Below are 23,820 nucleotides of genomic sequence, written 5' to 3'. Positions count from 1 at the left end.
TTATGGAAACAACCAAGTAACATGTACATAGCAGCTTTATAAGTCACACTATATTATTGCCTTTAGATACAGCAAAAGTTGCTCATAGTTGACTTATTAGCCTAATTTACCATGAGTAGGCTGAAGCACTATTAATGTAATTTCATTACAGTTAAAATATTTAATAATATTTTAGACTTACATAACACCATTCGACCAAGGATCTCAGAATTCTGTCGAGGAGGTGAAACTGAGGTACCATACTTATCAATAGTAAAGCTGTGACTAGAACCCAGGTCTCCTGACTCCAGCTCCCCACATCTAACATGTAAGACAACAAGCACCACCTCCCAATGTCTTGAAACAGGAAAGCAAACTGGCTCTTACTTACGCTTACAGTAAACATCCTTCCTATTTGTAGTGATCAGTTACAGACAGAACTAACATTGAAGTGTGTTTTCTATGTTTAGTAAAATACATGTTAACCCTTTGGGTTGGATTTCCCAACCCAAAACAAGAACAACTCTATGGGCATGTATGGGACTTGCCCCAGGTGGCTGCAAGGGGGAAAAATGGGCTTCAATCCCCTGCTCAACCTACCCATATCACCAGTCTGTGCACAGGCTATGGAGCAAGCATACATCCATTGAATATTACTCTTCACCTACACCAGTGCCTACAAGGAGTGGGTACAGCTTCAACTACACTCCCTTCAATGTGCTGACCAGCATGAAAGGAGAAAGAACTTACTACCGGATGGGGCCATCAGCAGATTATTTCCCCCATGGAGCAAGAGAGGAACCAGGGAAGGAACTATGTGACTGTGCTGCTCCTATGGCACAGCAGCAGCATGCTGCCCCTTACTCAGGGGGAGACATAAAAACTCAGTCTTAGCCTCTGTGGTCCCAGTCAGTATGACAGATGTGTATGTGTGCAGGCAACTGTTCAATACTGGCCAAAAAGGTAATTTCCAATGTGTTTTATTTAATGTTAAATTCTTCTTGATGTATGCATTTACGTATGCCCTGGATATTAATCCATTTTAAAAAACAAACGAAAGGAAAAACATACAAACAGAAAGAATAATGATTATTACGCACAGTAGCTTGTGAAGGTGATGAGGAAGATGGTGTTAAGATACCAATAAGCCCTGAGGTAAGAGAGAGCCTCCTGCCCTCTGCTATGGTGGGTTCCTTGAAAAACTCCATTTTGGATGACTTAGGAGCACTGGAGTAAGACTTGCTGAGTAACTTGTGATTCTTCAGTCCATCTAATTCTTCCATTCTAAGATTACTGGAATAAGACCTGCTTAACAGTTTGTGAGGCTTCAAGGTGCTATTGTGCTCACATCGAGGATCCCCAGAACACGATCTGCTTAGGAGTTTTTGGGGCTTTAGAGTGATGCATTCTTCTTGCTTGACAGTTGCAGCGCAAGAACGATTCAACAGTTTGTGTGATTTAATAGCCATTGTCTGCTCAGCCCTGGGATCACTAGACAATGAATGGCCAAAAGTTCTGTGAGACTTTGTGGCACACACATCCTCAGCCTTAACTGTGCTAGAACAAGTCCTTCGCAGCAGCTTGTGAGTTTTGGAGATGCCATCTTGTTCAGATTTCAGTTTTGATTTGTTTTTACCACAGCCAGGTGGAGGATAACTTGGCGACCTTAAAAATAAATAAGGGGAAAACCTAGTACAGGAACAATAAAAAACTCCATGAAACAATAAACAAGCAACTTTACATATAAACACACATATAAACAAGGTATTATTTAAAAATATCTGTTTAAAGCAGAAGAAAGACTGACATTTATGGATTATGCAAATTTGTATACAGATTTAATTCCTAAAAGTATATAATAAGTAGCATGTATATCTGTGTATCTGACTAGCTATAGGCATAGGCCATGATTTAAAAAAAAAATAGGTGCCTAAATTTAGGCTCCTAAATTCATAATCAGGCCATTTACTTAGGCACCTATTTTTGAGAATCATGGCCATATTTTTCACGTAGAGCAATGGACTTCTTCAATCAAAAGGGTAAATCTACTTTTCTTGAACAATTGTTTTGGCATGGTTCTTTCAAGCCATGCTAATTTCTAGACACCACAAGCCAGAGGAGTTCTGCATGCAGATCAATTGCAGGTCATAATGGGCTCTTAGTATTTTAACTGCTGCAGAAGCTTGTATCCAGTCACTCATATTTATCTCAACTGAAACAATTCTTAAAAAAACAAAACAAAACAAAACAAAAAAAACCAAACCTCCTCCCCCCAAATAATCTGATTATTTTGTAGAAGACAATTTGGCTTGATTCTCTTCTCACTTCAAGTGGTTTTACTTCGGTGTACTCCTGATTGGCAGCAGCGTAATGTAAGAGAGTAATCAGGCCTAATATGCGTATCAAGAAAACAAAGAATCAACACACAAATGAAGCAACATTCATATGATCTGGATCGTTTTTTCTAATATTTAAAATTTGTTTGCCTAGTACTAAGAGAGCTGGTATCAGGCAAAATTAAATCTTCCTGAATAATTTTTCCATCCTCATACCAAAGTGAAACTTTTTTGGTTTGCTCAAAAAGCAGAGAAATAAAATCCCAAGGGAAAACATCCCTTTAACAGGCTGGCAGTGTTTATCCATACTGTTAGCAAATGGTGATCCTGCTGGAAAATGTTCAGTGAAATATGCTGACTCACTCTTGTAAATGATTCATTACCATACATGGATATAAGGGAGATGAGAGTGGTACTCTAACAAAGAAAGGATGCTTAGCGTACGGGCTAAACAGTCTTTGGAGAGGAATTTTAGTTGCAGCTGAGTCTAGGGGAGAAAGATTGGGTTGGCTTTTGTATTCACTTTGTGAATAAAACCAAACCCCAGGAAGAGTGTGTGTGTGTGTGTTTTGACATGCTATAACCTGTGTGAATGTTTGGTACAAAGTGCGAAAGCCTCTGGCTCACAATTCCATCTTCCTCTTTTATTTCCTGTCAATATAAATACCCCTTGACACCTCTGTATGGATACAGTATCCAACCCATCGCCAGTCTGTTTCTGTTGTACCACTCACTGTTACATGTGAAACTTAGAATACAAGAAATTCATCAAGCAACAGAGATGCTCAAACGATCACCCAAAGCCAAAGAGGGGGTGATCAGCCAATCCCTCAAAATTAGAAAAAAGTGCTACATCAGGTGAACTACACCCCTAAAAGACACAAAGGCACTTAAGCGCATGAATAACTTTACTCATGGTAGTATGAACTCCATGGGATTCAAAAGGACTATTCACATGAGGAAAGTTATTCATGTGTATACGTACTTCCAGGATTGGGCCTTTCAAGTCCTGGTGACTGATTTTCAGAGGTGCTGAGCATGCATGCCTCCAAATAAAGTCACTGCTCAGCACCTCTGAAAATCAGGCCCCTTACCCCTTGAAATATCATACACATTTTTTCTGAAAGTGAAGAAAAATACAATTATGAAAAGGAAACTTGGACACAATAAAACTAGCAGGATACTATGGCTAAGGCTATGTTTATGTCATGGAGGTTGTCATAAATATAAAGGGAAGAGTAACCACTTTTCTGTATACAGTGCTATAAAATCCCTCCTGGCCAGAGGCAACATCCTGTTACCTGTAAAGGGTTAAGAAGCTCAGCTAACCTGGCTGGCACCCGACCCAAAGGACCAATAAGGGAACAAGATACTTTCAAATCTTGATGGGGGGGGGGCGGAGGAGGGGAAAAGGCTTTTGTTTGTGCTCTTTGCTTAGGTGTTTGTTCTCTTTTGGGATTGAGAGAGGCCAGATTGAAATCCATCTTCTCCAACCCATCCTAATCCAAGTCTCCAATATTGCAACCAGTATAGGTAAGCCAGGCAAGGCGGATTAGTTTATCTTTTGTTTTATGTGAATTTTCCCTGTGTTAAGAGGGAGGTTTATTCCTGTTTTCTGTAACTTTAAGATTTTGCTCAGAGGAAGAGCCTCTGTGTTTTGAATCTGAATACTCTGTAAAGTATTTTCCATCCTGATTTTACAGAGGTGATTCTTTTTACCTCTTCTTTAATTAAAATTCTTCTTTTAAGAACCTGATTGATTTTTCATTTTTCTTAAGATCCAAGGGTTTGGGTCTGTGTTCACCTGTACAAATTGGTGAGGATTATTATCAAGCCTTCCCCAGGAAAGGGGGTATAGGGCTTGGGGGGATATTTTGGGGAAAGACATCTCCAAGTGGTCTCTTTCCCTGTTCTTTGTTTAAAATGCTTGGTGGTGGCAGCATACTGCTCAAGGCCAAGGCAAAGTTTGGGGATGTTTTTAACTGAAGCTGGTAAGAATAAGCTTAGGGGGTCTTTCATGCGGGTCCCCACATCTGTACCCTAGAGTTCAGAGTGGGGAAGGAGCCCTGACAGAGGTCATGGAATCCGACTTCTAGAGACCTCCCTGACATTCTCTGCTTCAGCCCCAGGGACTGCCGGACTCAGCCTGCGGGCCCTGAGGCGGTTCCAGCGACAGGCAACAACAGCGACACGGGACCCCCTGCAAAGTTCCAGTGACAAGTGACAGACTCCTGAGGGGGTCCTCCACAGGGTTCCAGCAATGTGTGTGTGTGGAGAGGGGTAACAACTCGGGCGAGTGGCTGGGATGTCCCATTTTCTCTATGCTCACCCTGCAGCTCACAGCTCTCCGCCACCAGAAACCATGGAGCTGCAGCAGCAAAAGTCACAGACAGGTCATGCCTTCCCTGAATTTTTGTTGTTTATTGCCTGTGACATGTCCGTGACTTTTACTAAAGATAACCATGACAAAATTTTAGCCTTAACTATGGTTAATAAAATAACAGTCTGCCTACTAAACTAATAATAGCACACACAGCCAAGTTTAACAGTATAAAATGAGTGATTTCCTGTACTAGATGAGTCAGGGTCTTTTAGAGTGTAGGACATGAAAACGCTCCCCCCTGGAATAATCTTGACAACAGCTGAAGTTCCTAGTTAGTTCTTGAAATCATACAAGGTGAGGGCACAAGACCCAAGAGGTAAGGTATAAACAGAATACTTCTCTTTGGAGAAAAGTCAACATTTCTGCTAAACTGCTAAATCTTGTTAAGTATGCTGTGGAATTTGAACAGCATATGATAATAAAAGCATTTTGCTTAGTATTACCTGCGCAATGTAGAAAAGATGTGCAGAGGGGATTTCACCTTTTTCTCAGACACTTTCTTATTGTGCGTACAATTTGATTTTTCTTTGCTATTTTTCCATTGCTGTGTAACAAACGTCTGCATTATTCTGTAAAGGAGGAAAAGACAATCATAGCCAAGTCACAGTAATTGTAAAGCCAACAACTGTACCTTCATCATTTAAAGCCATGTAGTGGCCTCATTCTAAATGAAGAACTTGAGAGTCACATGGGTGGATTGAGGCCAGTACTTGGCTCTTTAAAAAATGACAATGTTATTGATAAAAGCTATATAAGTATACATCATACACATATCAAAGATGAAAGACGTAAAAGTATCTTTGTCATAGAGATGCAGAAACTGTGAGAGCGTTTAGATTTGAGATGTATGGGTGGTACTGTTAAAGTAGATGGTAGTGTTGGCTTAACTGGCTATTTCATTGATTTTCAAAAGATGAAGATCTTCTTGCCCTCAAACGTGATGAGGGACCATGAGACCTGTGGCTATTCAAAATTTTTGACTTAACTGCATAGTTATGTAGATGTACAATCACAGGTCTCCCCCCTCTGCTTGACAAAATGTATTACACAAAAATGCATTGTGTATGCCTCTTGTAAAGGCTATCTAATGTACAACTCATCGGTACTATAAGGAATGAAATGTAGTATTAGGAACTGATTACTTTTTTCTCAATTTCAAATTACTGCACAGATTTTTAATAATGTTAATTAATCTGCAAGGTTATTAAAACACTGTGCTGATTATTTCTGATTGGTTCTTTAAACCTACCAGCGAAAGATTTATTTATGGAAGCAAACTGCCTTTTTTTTTTTTTTTTTTTTTAAGGTGTAGATGTTTAGGATACATCTACACAGCAAAAAAAATCCCCACAGCAGCGACTCTTAGAGACCAGGTCAACTGACTTGTGCTTGTGCTTCAGGGCTAAAAATAACTGTGTAGCTGTTGGGAGTCAGAGCCCTAGGCTCTGAAACCTGGCAGGGGGAGGGAGGGGAGCCTCACAGCCCAGGGCTCCATCCTGAGCCTGAACGTCTATGCTGCTATTTTTAGCCCTGCAGTGCAAGCCCCACGAGCTAAGTCAGTTGACCCAGGCTATGAGCCTGCAGAGTTGTTTTTGCTGTGTTGACGTACCCTTAAACTTACATTCTTGTCATTTTATTAATAGCAATTATTCATATTATTAATTAATCTCAATAATGAGAATTTGCAAAAAGATGCATCGTCAGAATTTTAACTAATAACAGTTAGTTATTACTGCACTAGATGACCTCCTGAGATCCTTTCCAGTCCTACGATTCTGTGATTCTTAGCTGCATCCTCTTTAATTTCACACACTTTAGACAGTACAGTTTATAAAACTCCAGTAAAGGGAAAGGGAAACATTTACAGGGACTACCTGTTATTTTTCACCACTGTCAAAACAATTTGAAAAGGTGAGGGGTGAACTTTTTAACTGAAAAAGCAGTCAGGAGCCATTTGGTCCAAAGAGAACTACAACTCATCTGTTAAATGTTTCTTGACCCAACACAAGAGCTAACATAAGATGATTATAACAACAATGCATTAAGCAAGATCGTATCAAATTTCTTCCAGAACTTACTTTTTCAGCTGATGTCCCAACCCAAATCTTTCCTTAGTAGAGATCTGAAATACATCCACGGTAGGTACTGCAGAAAATGTGATATTGGTGATATGTGTAAATTGGAATTGCCATGCTAGAACAGGGTATCACAGAGACCTACTTATTCTATTAGTGGTTTGATATTTACAGGCCGTATTCTGTGCTAATTTATACTTCGGAAACACCATGGAAACAATGGTGAGGGCAGTACTGTTGTCTGAGCCAGTTTGGAACCTGAACACATGAGCAAGAACCAGCCAGCCAAGAACCTGAGTACCACTTCAGAGTATCGGCCCACCCTGTTCAGCAACCCAACTCCAGCCATGGCCATCTCATTTCCAAGTGAACTGTCCTAGTCTTTTACATCTCTTTTTGCAGGGAGCATTACCTTCCCTCACCTTCAAAAGACGTACTGATTTACTTACTCATTTAATCTCTTTTTGGTGCAGAAGTAGAGGTTCCATTACTTGGCTTTCTTTATTTACTGTTCACTATTCTTTAAAAGCCCTTTGGGACTTTGGACCAAATTCTGCCCTCAATTACACCATGTAAATGGAAAGCGACCTCACTGAAATCAACAGTGTTCCCCTGTTTTCACAACAGGCTGACTGAGGGTAGAATTAGATTCTTCCCGAAAGAGGACTTGCCTTAGGTCCTTTAGTATCTCATCAGCATTACACCATATTTTCTGGAGCAAAGTGTTTCCTCTCTGAGAGGCCTTCCTACCCAATGCTCATTCCAGACCTTTTTAAAAGCGCAGGAAAACTGGAATATTTTTGTTGCAGAAGGTAATTCTGCTTGGAAGAAAAAACCTTTTCTGTATGAAAATTTAATTTATTCAAGTTTCCCTGAACCATTACAGGACAGTAGAATTAGCCCATTCTGTCAGCATGCAGAGACAGTCAAACTCTACTCAGGCATTTTTCTGTTCCCTGTCTCTATTTCTTAGAATGTAAAGAAAACCTACCAATTTATTTTATCTGTAGGGTTTCTTTTTTGAAGGCATTTCAGTAAAAGATCCATAGTGCTTATCATCTGACTGCATCATGTATGAATCCCAATAGCCAATGAACTTTCATCAAGGAAGCTCAGACATCGCCATTCATGCGATAGGGTACAGATCTCATACCATTCCCACCATCAGCACGCCCATATTTACTGGCTCAGATAATTGAAAACATAAGACATGGAGGCTGGAAACAAGCTTCCACTTCTAGCATTACCAAAATCCTTTTGTAACATTTAATAGATTGAAGTGGCAGATGGCACCAAGCACTTACTGAAAAAATCTCAATTCTTTGAGGCAGGATAATAACCAGCATATATTACAAGCATTGATGTGGTCAAAACAAGTGCATTTCATTATTAAAAGAAAAGAAAAGAACTATAATGATTACACTGAAAAAAAGAGATCCTAAAGATTTGGCTCAATATTTGAAGTTAACTTTTATCAGAATGAAATCATGATTTTTAAGCATATGTTATTCTGATCATTATTTTTTTTTTTAAAAAGGCAATAAAAATACCAGTTCTAATCTGAAATGCCACTGTTTGCCAGGTGCTCTTTAGAATGATTGTTTCATTTGCAAATAATTCAAAAAATATCTTCCGTCTCCCTCAAATATCCTTTCTTTCAAAGAAACATCAGTTGATTATTTTATCCTTTTGTGCAGTGCTATTATTTAAATGCTGTTTAATCTTTCTGAGACAAACTGTGGTTGGATTTTCAAAAAGATGGATAATGTGATTAGCAGTAACAATGTATTTAGATTTATAAATTCTAAAGTGTAACTAAATCTCATATTTCAGAGCATAAGATGATTGCCTGAAGGGTTTAGGAGCCCCTTTCCACACAATTAGCATGGGATGTGCTGCATTTCAGAATTGCCAGGTGCATTTCACTTCCTTTTAAACATCAGGTAATGGACACTGCCAGAAGCAGGATACCAGACCTGATGGCAGTGGAGCTGGAAAAATTTGTATAGTGAGGGTGCTGTGCAGCAGCACCCCCAGCACCTATGCCTGATAGACCAGTGATATCATTTAGTAAGGAAAAGCCATTGCTTCCATTCCTAATATTGTTTCTAGTACGGATCATAGTACAGATAAATGAATTCTTGACAAATATCTATTTCTATCCATAAACTATACTCTACTGAATGGGTTTTGTTTTGCATTTTAATATATATATTCACCTTAAACAGTTAAAGTTGGCAAATTATATGCAAGTGAAAACAGGATCTTTTAATGGCATGTGTTGGGCTACCTTGCACATATACATATATTCATTTTTTCCATCTAGTCCCTAAACAGGAACCTAAAGGTATCTTATCAATATAAAAAATTCCATGCTACTCATAAAAAATGGAAAAGAACACATTGGTAATAATCTGGCTAGGTACTAAATAAGAACAGAAGTTTCAAAACACTTGTATTCTGTATAACACATGTGAAACAGCAGCCAGACATATTTTGCCTCTCTTTGAGCATATGGTACATCTGTTTCTTCCATCAGTGAATGGCAGACACAAAAGGAAAGATATACATATCATAAGGTAATAACAAGTTATTACTCAGAACAGTGTTTCATGGGGAAAGGTTGAAGAGAGAGAGAGAGTTCCCTCATATATTAATATGTGAGATTGATCTCATTGTTCTTTTTTACTGAAAATCACTGGCAGAAACAGCAACTGCACCAGACTCATAAGATCAATAACGGCAAAGCACCTGTCTCTTGCCTTGATCCTGCAATTGACTGCATGAGGCTCAAGGGAGCTTCTGCACAAAGTTAGCTGCAGGATGGGGTCTATAAGTCCTGTTTTAGCCTTGCCAAAAGTGCAGAAGTTTTATTGTCGTTTATGGTCTTGCTAGAACATATCCAGCTGGATAAGGATTTGCAAAGTTTACTCTCTGTTGCTGAGTGTATTAGAATTTTGATTTCATATTGGAGTTGGCTAACAATAATAAATGTTAACATAAAGTTACAATAGCTATTTGCAATAAATAAACACCTGAACGTTTATAAAAAAATATATTAAAATAGTAAGATGTAGTGAAACAAGACACTAAGCCAAACACAAATAAGATACTGATATAATGAACGGAACACAGCTTGCAAAGAGCAGCTGCAGACAATGGACTCCCTAAGAAATGGATTACGAGGGTATTTTTCCCAGACAAATCATGACTGAAAAAATATCTTCATCGTTCAGTGGCAGAATTCTCTCACATAGATCTGAACTGAGAGGCAGGATTGGAAACCTAAGTGGGTGTGAATAGCAGTTCACATAAAACTGTTGTACTGTAACTCCTTCGTGTGGATGCTATGGGCACGAATATGCAGGTCCGAGTCTGCACTAATGTAGTCCTCTTTGAAGAGGTGCAAACCCAAGACTTTTTACATTCACATTCGCAGTATCCACATAGGGGAGTTATAGCGCAGCACTTTGGTGTGTACTGCTGTCAACACCCTTTTAGTCCAAACTGCAGGGCAGTGTAGACATACCCTTACTATTGATTGTGCAAACGCTTACCCAGGGGCTTAACTTGAAATCAATGGGACCACTCATGATAGTGAAGTTAAACATGTGCAGATATATTTTCAGAATTGGGGCTTTAGCAATGAACATGTATATCTGCTACTCTCTACATGGCTCACAACTACAACATCGTACATGGCACAGGAAAAATGCAAATGTGACTAACCTGGACCATTTAAGTACTGTGTAAGTGAACAGTGCAATCGCACTATTATAGGTTCTGTACGGATTACATCCCAAGCCACAGCAATCTCTTCCTGATTCCAGAGAAAAAGAAAAACAACAAAAATCATTAGCCATCCTCAGGAACTGTTTATGTTTTGTCAGTCAACCCTTATGCTGGTGAAATATTCAATGGAATGTAGTCATCTAAGCTATTATTTTCATCTGTTTGCCCACTCCTCGGCTATGCTCCATCCACTAGGAGATACTGGCTCAAGGGGAGAGCAAAAGGAATGAACAGGGTGGGAAATACAACTGGTCCCACAGTAGAGGGCTAGAAGAAACCAGATGGCATATTGCCCCTTCCCTTGAGACTAAAGAAATCCCATCACAGGAGAGTCAGGTATTCATGAGGTTTCAGGGGCAGACAGAACCATCCTGTGTACCACATTTACCTGGGGAAATTATATCAGTACAGATGCTGTTCCTAGAATCATTAACTTCCACCCTTGTAAAGGGAGGTTACTGCACAGATGTGATGGCAAAATGAGAAAATAATGGCACGAGAAAGAGAAGGTTACTCAACTTGTGCAGTAACTGCGGTTCTTCGAGATGTGTGTCTGGGAGGGTACACCACTTCAGGTGTTGGTGTGTCCCAGAACAATCAATGGGAGATATATGGTGGAAGTATCCACGCGGGTCACGCATGCACAACAGGCATTTTGCGGTGTTGCTGGTGCCATGTCTAGCACGTGCAACACCTGAGCCCTTCAGTTCCTTCTCTACAGCAGAGTCCTAATGGTGAACTCCGAAGTAGAGGGGAGGAGGGTGGGTAGTGGAGCACCCACAGGGACACATATCTTGAAAAACCTCAGTTACTGCACAAGGTGAGTAATCTTCTCTTCTTCTTCGAGTGCTGCCCCTGTGGGTGCTCCACTTCAGGTGACTGTAGAGAAGTGCCCCTCAGAAGGCAGGAGGGACTTCGGGTTCATTTGAGTCACAGAGGTAACTGTGGTTAGAGCCACAGTTGGGCGTCAGCCCTAGAGTCTTGAGTGATAGCATAGTGCTCAGTAAATGTGTGGACAGAGGCCCAAGTGGCCGCCCTGCAAATCTCTAATATCAGAGCATTGTTTAGGAATGCTATAAAGAATCATGTGGAATGCACTGTGATGTGTGTAGGAGGGTCCAAGTTTTGAATATGATAGCAATGTTGAATGCATGTGGAGATCCATTTAGACAATCTCTGAGTGGATATCGTGCAGCCTTTTGAACACTCAGTAGTAGGAACAAAAAGTCTAGACTTCCGGAAAGGTTTGGTCCTTTCCAGGTAAAATGCTAACACCTGCCTGAAGTCCAATGTATGCAGGATGGACTCTGTTGGAGTCTTGTGAGCCTTAGGATCGAATGTAGGAAGATGGACTGGTAGGTTCATATGAAAGGATGATGTTACCTTCGGTAGAAATGTTAGATGCAGGCACAGAGTGACCTTGTCTTTGAAGAATATTATGTAGGGAGGATCGGCCATGAGAGCCCCTATCCCATTGACCCATCTGGTGGAAGTAATAGTGACCAAAAAGGCCACTTTCATGGATAAATGTAGTAGGGAGCAGGTGGCTAGGGATTCAAATGGCATTCTGGTGAGGCATTTCAATGCCACATTGAGGTCCCAGGCTGGAATAGGTTGACAAACCTCTGGGTAAATGTTCTGGAGACCCACGAGGAAGTGTTTAGTAATGGGGTGCACAAAGATCGATGTCCCATCAATCTCATGATGGAATGCTGTTCTGGTCACGAGGTGGACTTTGATCAAGCTCACTGCTAAATCCGAGCATTTCAGCTCCTGTAGGTATTCCAGCACTAATGGTAGCGGTGTTGTGGAGGCTGTCACGTGTTTTTCTTGACACCAGGAGGATAATTTCTTCCATTTTTGAAGGTAAGTATTACATGTGGTCACTTTCCTGCTGTTTAGTAATACGTGTTTGACTTGTTCCGAGCAGGCAAGTTCGCCATAGTGGAACCATGCAGAAGCCATGCTTGAAGGTGGAGTTTCTGCAGATTGGGGTGAAGAGCGTGACAGTTGTTCTGAGACAGCAGGTCTGGATGGGGAGGGAGAGCTCGAGGGGCGCATATCGCCATATGCATCTGGTAAGGGTACCAGGCTTGCCTGGGCTATGTTGGAACTATGAGGATGACCCTGGCCTTGTCTAGGCATATCTTGCGTATCATGTGTGATATCATGGGAACTGGTGGGAATGCTTACATGAATTGTGCATCTCATGTGATGAGGAAGGTGTCCCCCAGTGATCGTGGTTCCATTCCTGCTCTCGAGCAGAAAATTATGAATTTGTGATTTGTCGGGGATGTGAGCAGGTCAATGAGTGGAGTGCCCCACCAGCAGAATACGGATAGCAGGACTCCCTCGTTCAATTCCCATTTGTGGTCTTGAGAGAAATACCTGCTTAGCGTGTTCACCATTGTGTTTTGACAGCCGAGAAGGTAGGAGGCTGAAATGTTTATGTTGTGGTGTATGCACCAGTTCCACACTTTCATGGTTTCGGTGCACAGTGAGTGAGATTGAGTGTCTCCTTGCAGACTGATGTAAAACATGCAGGCAATGTTGTTGGTCATTATACAAATTGATTTGTTCTTTATGTGAGGTAGGAAGTGTCTGCCGACATTGCGGACTGCACATAGCTCTAGTAGACTGATGTGTAGCTGAGTCTCCGCAAGAGACAGTTTTTCTTGAACCATATGCTGATGCATGTGGGCCCCCCGGACTATCAGCGAAATGTCTGTCGTGATTACTACTGATGGGGGTTCCTGTTGGAATGGGATGCCCACACGTACATTTTCTGGTCTTGTCCACCAGTGTAGAGAGTCCAGGACACAGGGTGGTACTGTAAGTCGTTTGTGCAGGCTGTGCTTCCTGGGTATGTAAACCGAGCTCAACCAGCCCTGAAGGCAGCACATATGTAGTCTTGTATGTTGTACCACGAATGTTGAGGCTGCCTTGTGTCCTAGCAGCTGTAGGACAGTACGAGCTGGTGTTTGGGGGCTGATTCTTACCTCTGTGATAAGATTTGTCGGAGTTGTGGATCTGTTCAGGGGCAGGAATGTCTTGGCTTCTACAGCACTGAGATGTGCCCTAATGAAGTCCAGTTGCTGGAGAAGGACTAGAGTGGATTTTCGTTTACTTATCTGTAGCCCAAGATCCCTGAACAGATGTGTGATCGTCCTCTGGACAGCGTCCGGTGCTTTTTGTTGAGTTGGACCTTTGAAAAGGAAATTGTCCAGGTAGGGGAAGATCATTATTCACGGTTTGCATAGTGCTTGAATTGTGCTTGCTTCTCATCTAGAAGCTCCTCAGTGAAAGAGCTCAATATCCTATAGTTATCACAATCATATTTTGCTAACAGAGCAGAATAATTGGTGACTCTCAACTGTAAGGTCACTGAGGAGTAAACTTTTTGTCCAAAGAGGTTGAGCACTTCTGGTGTTCCTTATCTTGAGGGGTTGATCTAAACTGTTGTTTGCTGTGTTGATTGGCGGCATCGACCACCAAGGAGCTGGGAGGAGGGTGGGAGAAGAGGAAATCCACCCCTTTGGTGGGTACATAATACTTCCTATCTGCCCTTTTGCATGTCGGCGTTATTGAGGCTGGTGTCTGTCAGACTGTCTCTGCCGGTTCCAGAATTGCATCATTAATGGGTAGAGCGATCCTGCAAGTAGAGGAAGGTTGCAGAATTTGTACCAGTTTGTGCTGGTTCGTCTGAACTTCCTCCAACGGGATGTCATGGCTCTGGGCGACTTGCTTAAACAGCTCCAGGAACTGTTTGAAGTCATCCGCCGAGGTAGGCTGTGGCGGCTTATTTGCTTTGTCGGGTGAGGAGGAAGAGTTGTGTGCAGGAGAATTCGCTTCCTGATCTGCGCCCATCTCAGTGTCCTCCCTGATGTCCTGAGCCTCCATTGGCTGTGGGGTGGGGGACGAGGGGTGCATCTCATCTCTCCTCTGTGAGCTGTGGGTGGTCTAGAGTGACAGCCTCTGTAAGCTGCCCAGGGTTCCCAGTGTGCCAAATGCATTGGGAAGGCCATTGGTGGGTACATCCACAATGGTCTGTACGAAGGTTAACTCATCTGATTATAAGGATGTTTGGACCTCATATAGGTCCAGGGTGGTCTTCAATTTTTTAGTGATGAGTGGTGCGGTGAGAAGATGCATGGTTCTGGCACATCATCATGATCGTCTTCACTGGACAAATGTACAGCAGTCTGAGAAGTGTAGGGATTCCCGTTGAAACATTCCGGAGAGCCTCGGTACCAAGCATGGGGACTGCGGTGCCAACAAGGTAGCCAAGTCTCTCTGTTGCAGCAGATTAAGTGGCATTTCTGAGGTCGGTACCATTGGTGCCGACGCTGGTGCTGTCAGATGTGATGGCGGTTTAGTCGGGGTGGTCGGTGCTGACTTGGCTTTCTCTACTGGTGCAGACTGCAATATCAGTGCCAGGGGCATGGTGCCTGAGGAGACGCTCAGTATCAAGTCCCTTACAGGCAAGTTTGCGGTCTGTTAGAGGAAGGCGTGTCTCCTGTCCCTAAAGGGGGGGTGCCCGGAGAGGAGGCCGGTGGTCCATCTCTGGTTGGAGAGATTTCTCCATTTTGAGGCGGAGATCCCAGTTGCGCCGGGCTCTCGCCTTTAGGTTGCTACAGTGGGTGCATTTTTGTGGGATATGCGCCTCACTGAGACATTGAACACACAAGGCAGGAACCGCATTGTTGAAAGCCTGGGGAGCCAGCATCTTGAACAGTTAACTGACCCCGCTGCAGGAAACTATGGGGAGGGTAAAACCGGGAGAAGTAAAAAAAAATTTTGTAATAAAACTAACACTAACACTAAGTACAGCTTTCTAACTGCCTAACTATTATTTCTAAAGGTATGGGAAGAGTGAACACTGCCCCAGAGTTGTGTCTTCAGCCGAGGATGGTTGAGAAGGAACTGGAGGGTTCGGGCTGTACGCGCGTTGGATGCGACACCAGTGGCACTGCAAGACACCTACTGGGCATGCATGACCCGCATGGACACTGCTACCATAAAACTCTGATCGACGGCACCAGGACGCACTGACACCTGAAGTGGAGCACCCATAGGAACAGCATTCGAAGAAGAACTATGTTTCCAGGGAGAAGGGGAGACTGGGCAGCACTGTTATCTATGTCCTTTGCCACTCAAACCTTTCCCTAGAAGGGAGCACTGGTGGCAAACTATGCAAAGTGAAACTCATCCTAGGTTGTCTCCCCCCTGGGAGCATATGATGTGGTTCCACATATCTTAGGCCCTGTGGCAGTACCTTTGCCTGAATTCACAAATTCATATGTTCCAAAACCAGAAGGAACCATTGTGATCATGTAGATTGTCCTCCTTGTTTATTCGCAAGGCAATTCTATATGAAAGTAGCAAATAAATAGCTAAAAATATCTTAGTCATGAGTTTGCAGATTGACAGCAAAATGTTTCCACTGAGAATTGAGTAGCAATCAATAATGTGACAGGAGCTTGTAAAGAATCTCATATAGGACAGAATTAAATGGGTACTAATGTTCATTATATAATTATATGATTAGATTACTTACATCAAGAAAGCTAACATCAATATGCAGATCAATGTCTACATCATCAATGGCTCCATATTCCCTGAAAGTAAAGACTTATATTACTTTCCAGCTACTGTTCAGCCCAAGAGCATCTATGAGAGGAGAGATCGTATTAAGAATAAAATCAGTAATGGATATTAAAGTTCACGTTAGGCGAACTTTTCCATAATGGGTGACTTTTTGCTGTATTGAAAGGGATCAACTAACAGCCTCTGCAAATAATACTCCAAGCCCTCAGTAACACAGATTATCACACCTGAGGAACTGCATAGCTCAAGGGAATTATAATGGGATAGTCTGTAATGGACATCACTGGGTAAATGACAGTTATTTACCTCTAGGTCACTGGTTCACATTTGGTTTTTAGTGACCAAAAGCCATTAACAACTCATGGCCGCAATGAAATGACAGCCTTTGTGTAATGAAGTGTTTGAATCCATTCCAGTTCTCAGTGAACAAGGTATCCACTCTGCTACAAACAGCATCATAACTGGTAAAGACTGAACAGGAACAGAAACTGAACCATCATTCACGCTTAAATGCTTGGGTTTGTTCCCCAAACAATAGATACGATTCACCTATGGAAACAGGCACAGATCTTTGTATAAGGCTCCTAGTAATGGAAAGTCTGCTATGAGTTGCATAAAGCACCTACAACCTCCCCAGTCCTGAGAGGCTTACAGGGGTCTAGCCCATCTCAGAAAGTGTGCAATGCTGGCTGGACAGCTGGGAGAAGAGGTTAATTAACTGCCTCCCTTTAACAGCTGCCACTGACAGAGCTTCTTTGTATACATTAATGGAGGTTAAAGCTCCCCTTGCCAAAGGAAACCTTCAATATTATAACCACTTGGCCTCCCTGGGGTGAATCCACCTATAACAGTACAGGTCAGGCTGATGCAGGGAGGTGCTATTTGTGCCTCCCTGAACCTACAAGAGCACATCTGGCCTCATGTATCTATACCTCAGTTTTTTGCAGCTGTACCATATATACTGCACACCATCTTGAATTACTGAATTCTATAAAACTCACTGGGAGCTGTACTGCATTGTACAAAGTTGGTCCCCGCAGAACCAAACTGGGACACATTGGTCAGGCAGCATGGGGAAGTCTAAGCAGGTGTTGTTTGTTCTGGATTACTTTGAAGATAAAAGGGACTTCATTTTCCAGTAACATCAGTGTAACACTAAATTTACTTTACAAAAGGATTTTTTTTAAAGTTGTATTTTCCATTGGGTGCCACAATAGTAAGGTGCATCTGTATGGCCAACCCAGAACAAATTATAGTCCCTTTAAATGGTATTGATTTCATTAGGGAAAAAAATTTAAAAAGAAAAAAAATCCAAGAATTTGCACCACAAATCATAGTTCTGATGCATAATGCGCATCATGTTAAAAGCTGACTCCTTTAGTACAGGGAGACAAAAAGAAAACCAATTGGCTCCTTTCTGATTATTCAGATCTACTTGCCTGTATCTTTTCTGTATTCTGTGTGCTAGCATGATGGGCAAAGTCTTTTGACTATAATCATAAAAGTGGATTTCAGACATTGGCTCAGCCTTTTATTTCTTTCTTTCTTTAATTTATTTATTTATTTATTGGGCTGGAGGTGGAGGGGGATGGTGGAATAAGGTAACAGTGCCAAATGAATCCTTTACCTAGTGTTCAACAACAAAGCAGCAGCTATATTGACATGGAACTGTCACTGAAAAAGTACTGGATGCCCTCTGATGCAGTTTTTAAAGTTTCTAAAGTTTGTGCAAGTTGAGCACACTTTTCTGAGAGCAGTAAAGTGTACAACGGTAGCAAAGTGCATAATACTAATGAAATGTATAATGGTAGGTTTCTTGATAGAGGGTAGAAAAATTGCTTGAACACGAGCTGTGTAAGCAGACTAATACTTTCATACTGATGCCAAAATGTTCTGCCTCCACTATTGCTCCAATGTGCCATATTTATTTCACATGTGGGCCAGACAGACCAAGACACAGGACAACAGTATGGGTCAATTCTGCTCCCATTCATGTCAGTAGCAAACTCCCTTTGACTTGAGTAAGGACAGGATCTTGCCTTAACTTCCAGTGGTCTATGGAGAGGGTTCAGAGAGGAAGGTTACACAGATGATTTCTGTAATATTTTCCTAATTTCATTTTGACTTTATTTGTTTATGATCTGTTACAACTCAGGGGATGGGATCTTTCATCAACTGAACAATACTGAATGAATTCCCATATATCTGAAGTTTGTCTGTTTGTCAAATTTCAGACATTATCCTTGGCAGCTTAGAGACAAGTTTCAAGGAAGAGTAGACTGAATAGATGGGCATTAAATAAAAATGTAGACTGAATAGATGGGCATTTCTTTCATTTCATTTCAGAGAGGGTTATGGTTTACAGCCTGAATTTTTGTATGCGAAACGCTAAAATAAGGAAGAACTAAATCTCTAAAGATACAAAAAGACGTTACAAGTCTTACAAATGTACCTAAGGGCTTCTCATTGACCTCTGCATTTAGACACCTCTGAAAATCCTCACTCTAAAGCCAAATAGTTCCTCTGTGGTACTAATGTGCTGAAGAGGGATGCAAAAAGAAAGCCAGAGGTTTGGGGGCCTTTTGGGGGGAGGAGAGAAATCATACTCCTGTTCCTTCTCTGGGAAACCCTAAGGGCTACTAAAAAGAGTGTCTACAAACTGTTTCAGAAAAATGAAAAAAGCTAAGACCAAGGTGACAGGTGTAGTTGATGTGATGAAACACCCTCCTCCCCAACCTCCCTTCCCCCCAAAACCCACTGAATGTCTGTCTAGTATTTTGGAGAAACCGCTAAAGAATAACGGAACCTTGAAGACTACCCTGTAATGTCATCAAGGTCAGTGTTAGTTTGTGTTATCTCCCACTTGCAGTTAGTGCTGGACTCCCCAAGGCGCAGTTTTAACTTGTGCACATAGGTAAGTATTTTAAAATGCTTGAACTTTCACATTTAATGTGTGATGGGTTTGCTTGTGCTGGTTCCTCTTTTGTATTCCCCTCTGATTTTTTGTCTCCTTTCAGTGACCTTCCCTCAGCATATCAAAAAACTGTTGAAAAATATAGGCTAGAACAACTACCTTTCACGTACATTAGACATAAAATTTGTGTTATGTTCCTCTTCCACCTAAATTACTTAAGTGGATAGTATTTTAGAGCAGAATCAGCTGTGTTTTTTCATTAAATGGTCCCTCTTCAAACCATAATTGACCAGTGCTTGCTGTCACAAATAAATGGGATAGCTTTCTTTTCACCCCTTTTCCACTGCTTCCATAGCCTGAGGTAGAGGTGGTAAGAAAGATCTCCCTGCCAATCTATTAAATTTAACAGTGGCCTGAGACTGCATAAATTGACAATCATGCAAGAATTAAACCAAAAAATTAACTTTAACATTTGAAAATATTTTGTCAATATACTTCAAACTACAGCAACAGACTGGCCTTGCAGACAATGGAAGGAACCAGCCCACAGGGCAATTGCTCAGCAGCTTAGTCCAGGCCTACATAGACACAGGACTTGATCCTTCAATGAACTTAGTGAAGGCAGAGCTTTATGAAGCTGGAGCTGTATTGGCTTCATGGAACTCACTGCTGGAAAAGGGTCTAAATTTAAGATGTTGCAATACTGTGTGTACTAAGTAGCTAAGCTCACTAACATGTATTAAAATGCAACAAGTGCAAAAGGTCTCACATTTTTTATTAAATTGCTTGAAGAACCGAAAGCCAGATCCTGAAAGCCTATGAGCAATGCTTATTTATGCAAGCAGGACCATGAAACTGAATGAGACTATTCAAGTGCTAATATTACTCAAGTGAGTGAGTGTTGAAGGACTGGGCCTTCGAGCAAAATCCCACCATTAAATAAAAATGTAGGCAAAACGACAAAACACACAAAAGCTGAGTGAAATAAGAGAAGATAAAAAGGGTACAACCAAGGGATTTTCATGCTTTCTAAAGCCCACCCCCCATTCATAAGGGACTTTAGGGCTACCCCCCCTAATAAAGCTGCAGGAGCTAGGAAATACTTCTACAACAGCCTACAGCGAGGCAGGAGCAGATGTCATCCCATAGTCCTGATGTAGTAGTGCAGCTCTTGAGATCTTTCAAACAAACCTTCAAGAGGCTGATCCCTCAATAATCACTGTGAACGGACTCTGAGGGGTTTGGTTCATGTGGCAAATAAACAACGTGTGAAGGGTTTGCCCACCTCTAGCATCCAGAGCTCCGTGATGAGGAGCTATATACCATGCATGCCTAGTGTCTGCAGAAACTCCTCTTTTTACCTTTAAAGTTCTCTGGTTGATCGATAATTAGACAGCTGGGGAAGAGGCAACCCTCACAGGGGATAAGTACACAGCAGCTGGGTGAGTGCTTCCCAGAATGGGCAGACAGACACACGTAAACTCTACTTGAGCTACCAGGTGAAAAATAGCAGTGTGGCCATAGCAGCATGGGCAGTGACTCAGGCTAGCCTCCCAAGTATGTACCTAGAGGGTCAGGATTGTATTTGGGTGACTAGTGCTGCCACAGTCACTCTGCTATTTTTAGCATGCTAGTTGGAGCAGAGCTAGTGTATGTCTATCTACCAACACTGGAAAGTGCTCTCCAAGCAGCTATGTAGACATGCCCTTAGATATAGTCTCATTCAGCGGGTGCCCCCAATGTCACTGTCAGCTGGATTTGGTGCAGTAAGGGAATTAGGATTAGAGAAGAGGATGAAACTGAATGCCTAACGTTGCATTTTGTGGTTGCCAAAGATATATGGGTATTCTCAACTGCTGAAGAACATAGGAGGCACAAAAGTTTTCCACATGCCAGAAGCAGTCACAGATACCAAATTCTAATGAATTGAGCCCTAAGAGATGGCATAGCCCACAATGAAGCAGATTATTCAATAAATTAAATGCATTAACATTTTTAAAAGGTTATATTCATTGTTGTAATGTTAAGTGCCTGAGGGAACATATTATAAAGGTATACAGAGTTTCACACAGTGTAGCAGTTAACAGTCTGAGAACTAAATGATTATCTCATTCATTTCTTAAGTCATGTACAACTGCTTGGATTTAAATTTCCAATGTCCTTTAAATCAACTGAATTTCCACTTAACTTCAAACGGCAGATAATGAAGACTTTTTTCTTTTAGGAATATCATCCAAGGAATTAAATATATGTCATTAAAATGTACACTTGATAAATTAATGGGCACGTTATTCAGCAGCACCACACAACTTAGTTTTAAACAATATCTCTTTTCTTAGAATAAAATAGTTAACATATTATATAGGTTCATGGAAATTGTTATATGCAAAATATGCAAGATGATCATTAGGTCCCGTGTAGTTTTTTATTTCTTGTCTCATATCATATTATCAAGGTGATATTTTCTCTATCACTTTGCAACCAGATGTGTTAAATCTTGCCTACTGGTCATAATGTATTTATCATTATTATTAAAATAATACCTCATGAAAACATTATGGACTACATGACAGAGCAAAGATAATTTAACAAATATGTTGAGTTATATTATGCTTAACAGTAATTTTAATCAAAATATAACAGCCCAATCCTGTCCCCATTAAAGTTAAAAGCAACACTCTCATTGACTTTAATGTTTACAAGATGGTGCCTTAAGAAATTGTTCTGAGCATAGGCAGCTGTATTAGTAAGTTCAACAACACTACAAAGCAGAGCTCAGAATCATCACTGCTACATCATAATGTTCATTCACTTTCCTTTAGTTGATATAAATTATCCCCCTAGAAATCTGTAGGTTATGACTAGGGCTTTGTTTTTGTCACGGAGATCGCAGAAGTGACAGATTCCGTGACTTTCCGCAACCTCCAAGACTTCTGCAGCTATCAATGTGGTTGACCCCAGGGCTGCCCAAGCAGCTGGCTCCTGCTGCTGGAGCGGCCCTGGAGCCAGCTGCCCTGGCCACTGCTCAGGTGGTCCCGGGCAGTTGGCCCCGGGAACTGCCCGAGCAGCAACCAATGCGGCTGGCCCTGGGGACTGCCTGAGCAGTGGTCCCGGGGGCGGCCTCTGGCAGGGGTCCCAGGGTGGCTGGAGCAGCCACTGTTTAGCGTCCCCCGGCAGCTGGTGCCGCGGGCCCCCCTCAGCAGCGGGCTCCCAGGGCACCCCCGTAAGCATCCTCCTAGGGTGCCCCCCAAGATTTAGTCAGGGGTATTTATAGTATAAGTCATCGATAGGTTATGGGCCATGAATTTTTGTTTATTGCCGGGCACCTGTCCATGACTTTTACTAAAAATACCTGTGACTGAATCGTCGCCTTAGTTATGGCCCTTTCTATAGTTTGTGATGGAGATCCTGCATAAAAGCCTATCTGCAACATGTCAAGCATGCCAGAATATAGCCAACTAGCTTCCATTCCCTGAACTCATGCTGCTGATTACCAATTTCATGTCCTTTTTCCAGCCACAGAACTGACAAGAATTTTACCCAATAAAATGATGTACCTGAGAGATACTGCGTTAGGCCCATAGATCTCTCTCACTGCTGTCAAATCAGCTTCCAGCTGTGGGTGCTTGTGAAGTTCTCCATCGTAGTTAACCTGCAGAAAAATGTAATATGGGGGGTGTTTTTATTTTATTTTTTTTACTAGAAGCAACATTTTCATAGTATTCTAAGTGCAATGTGGTAGTGTTACTCAAGTCGTTTCGTGAATTTCATCTGGTCTTTTCTCTTCTATTGTTCGCCTCCATGTTCCATTGATGGTATGTTTACCATGGTACTTTACCAAAACACAAGCTGCTGTTAAGGCCATATGAAAAAAAGAAAGGAAAAAATTGACAATGGGATTTTTGTGAAAAAAGTGAAAGCTTCACTTTCAATATTTCCTTTTCTATGAAGATAAAAGTCAGTCTGTTGGTGAGTTTATTTGGCATCTTAGCACTTGACCAATTTCATTTTTTTCTGGTGAAAAACAAACTGGCTGTGCAACAGGAAAGGAGGAACTTATTTGCAAAAATTGTGTAAAATTGGCAAAATTCATTCCAAGTTCAAATACAGGCAGAGCCACTTCATTGTCCTCCTTCAAATTCCTCCTTCAAACTCTCCTTTGGCATGATGCCTACAAAAAACTTGAAAAGGCTAGGCCACTCGCATGCTGAGACCACTCTCTATCATACTGACCCATGTTGTCTCATTGTTTCCTTGTACTCCCCCTTCTGTCTGTAACTATCTGTTTGCTCTTGTTTTATGCTTAGATTGTAAACTCTTTGGGACACAGACTGTCTTTTTTGCTGTTTTTGTAGAGTGTTTAGCACAAGGAGGTCTTGGTCCCTGACTCAGGTTCCTAAGCACTACAGTAATACCAGTAGCAGAAGTAGTTGTAGTAATAATAATAATAATAAATATATCTTATCGAAAAATCCTATTGAATTTAATAGGAATGAAATTTATGGGGATCTATAGAAACTACCCAAAAATACAGTATGAAATCTTGGTCTCACTGAAGTCCTCCTTTCTTCCTAGATTTGTATAACTCTACTTGCTAATATTTCTCCAATCTAAAACCACTTCATTTTAAAAACAAAAATATAAACTGATAAAAAGTCACATGAGACAAGGAAATCAATCACCTCGAAAATAATTAATTAGGGATATAGTATATAATTTTCAAAAGCACTTAAG

General features: G+C 41.4%; 1 protein-coding gene across 1 annotated transcript in view; it reads right to left on the bottom strand.

Annotated features, from left to right (window-relative positions):
- PARP8 (poly(ADP-ribose) polymerase family member 8) overlaps nucleotides 1-23,820 on the bottom strand; it is a 158,609-nt gene that overhangs the window by 49,369 nt on the left and 85,420 nt on the right. The window contains exons 7-12 of the mRNA XM_084627760.1: nucleotides 22,644-22,738; nucleotides 16,123-16,183; nucleotides 10,503-10,593; nucleotides 6,777-6,843; nucleotides 5,142-5,267; nucleotides 1,080-1,644 (exon numbers count right to left, since the gene is read on the bottom strand). Coding sequence (XP_084483886.1) covers nucleotides 1,080-1,644; nucleotides 5,142-5,267; nucleotides 6,777-6,843; nucleotides 10,503-10,593; nucleotides 16,123-16,183; nucleotides 22,644-22,738 — 1,005 coding nt within the window. The remainder of the gene's footprint in view (nucleotides 1-1,079; nucleotides 1,645-5,141; nucleotides 5,268-6,776; nucleotides 6,844-10,502; nucleotides 10,594-16,122; nucleotides 16,184-22,643; nucleotides 22,739-23,820) is intronic.

Source organism: Lepidochelys olivacea (genome assembly GCF_965140295.1).
Source record: "Lepidochelys olivacea isolate rLepOli2 genome assembly, chromosome: 5".
Taxonomy (NCBI): domain Eukaryota; kingdom Metazoa; phylum Chordata; order Testudines; family Cheloniidae; genus Lepidochelys; species Lepidochelys olivacea.
Note: the sequence above shows the minus strand (reverse complement) of the source record. Positions and strands in the feature narration are given on the sequence as shown.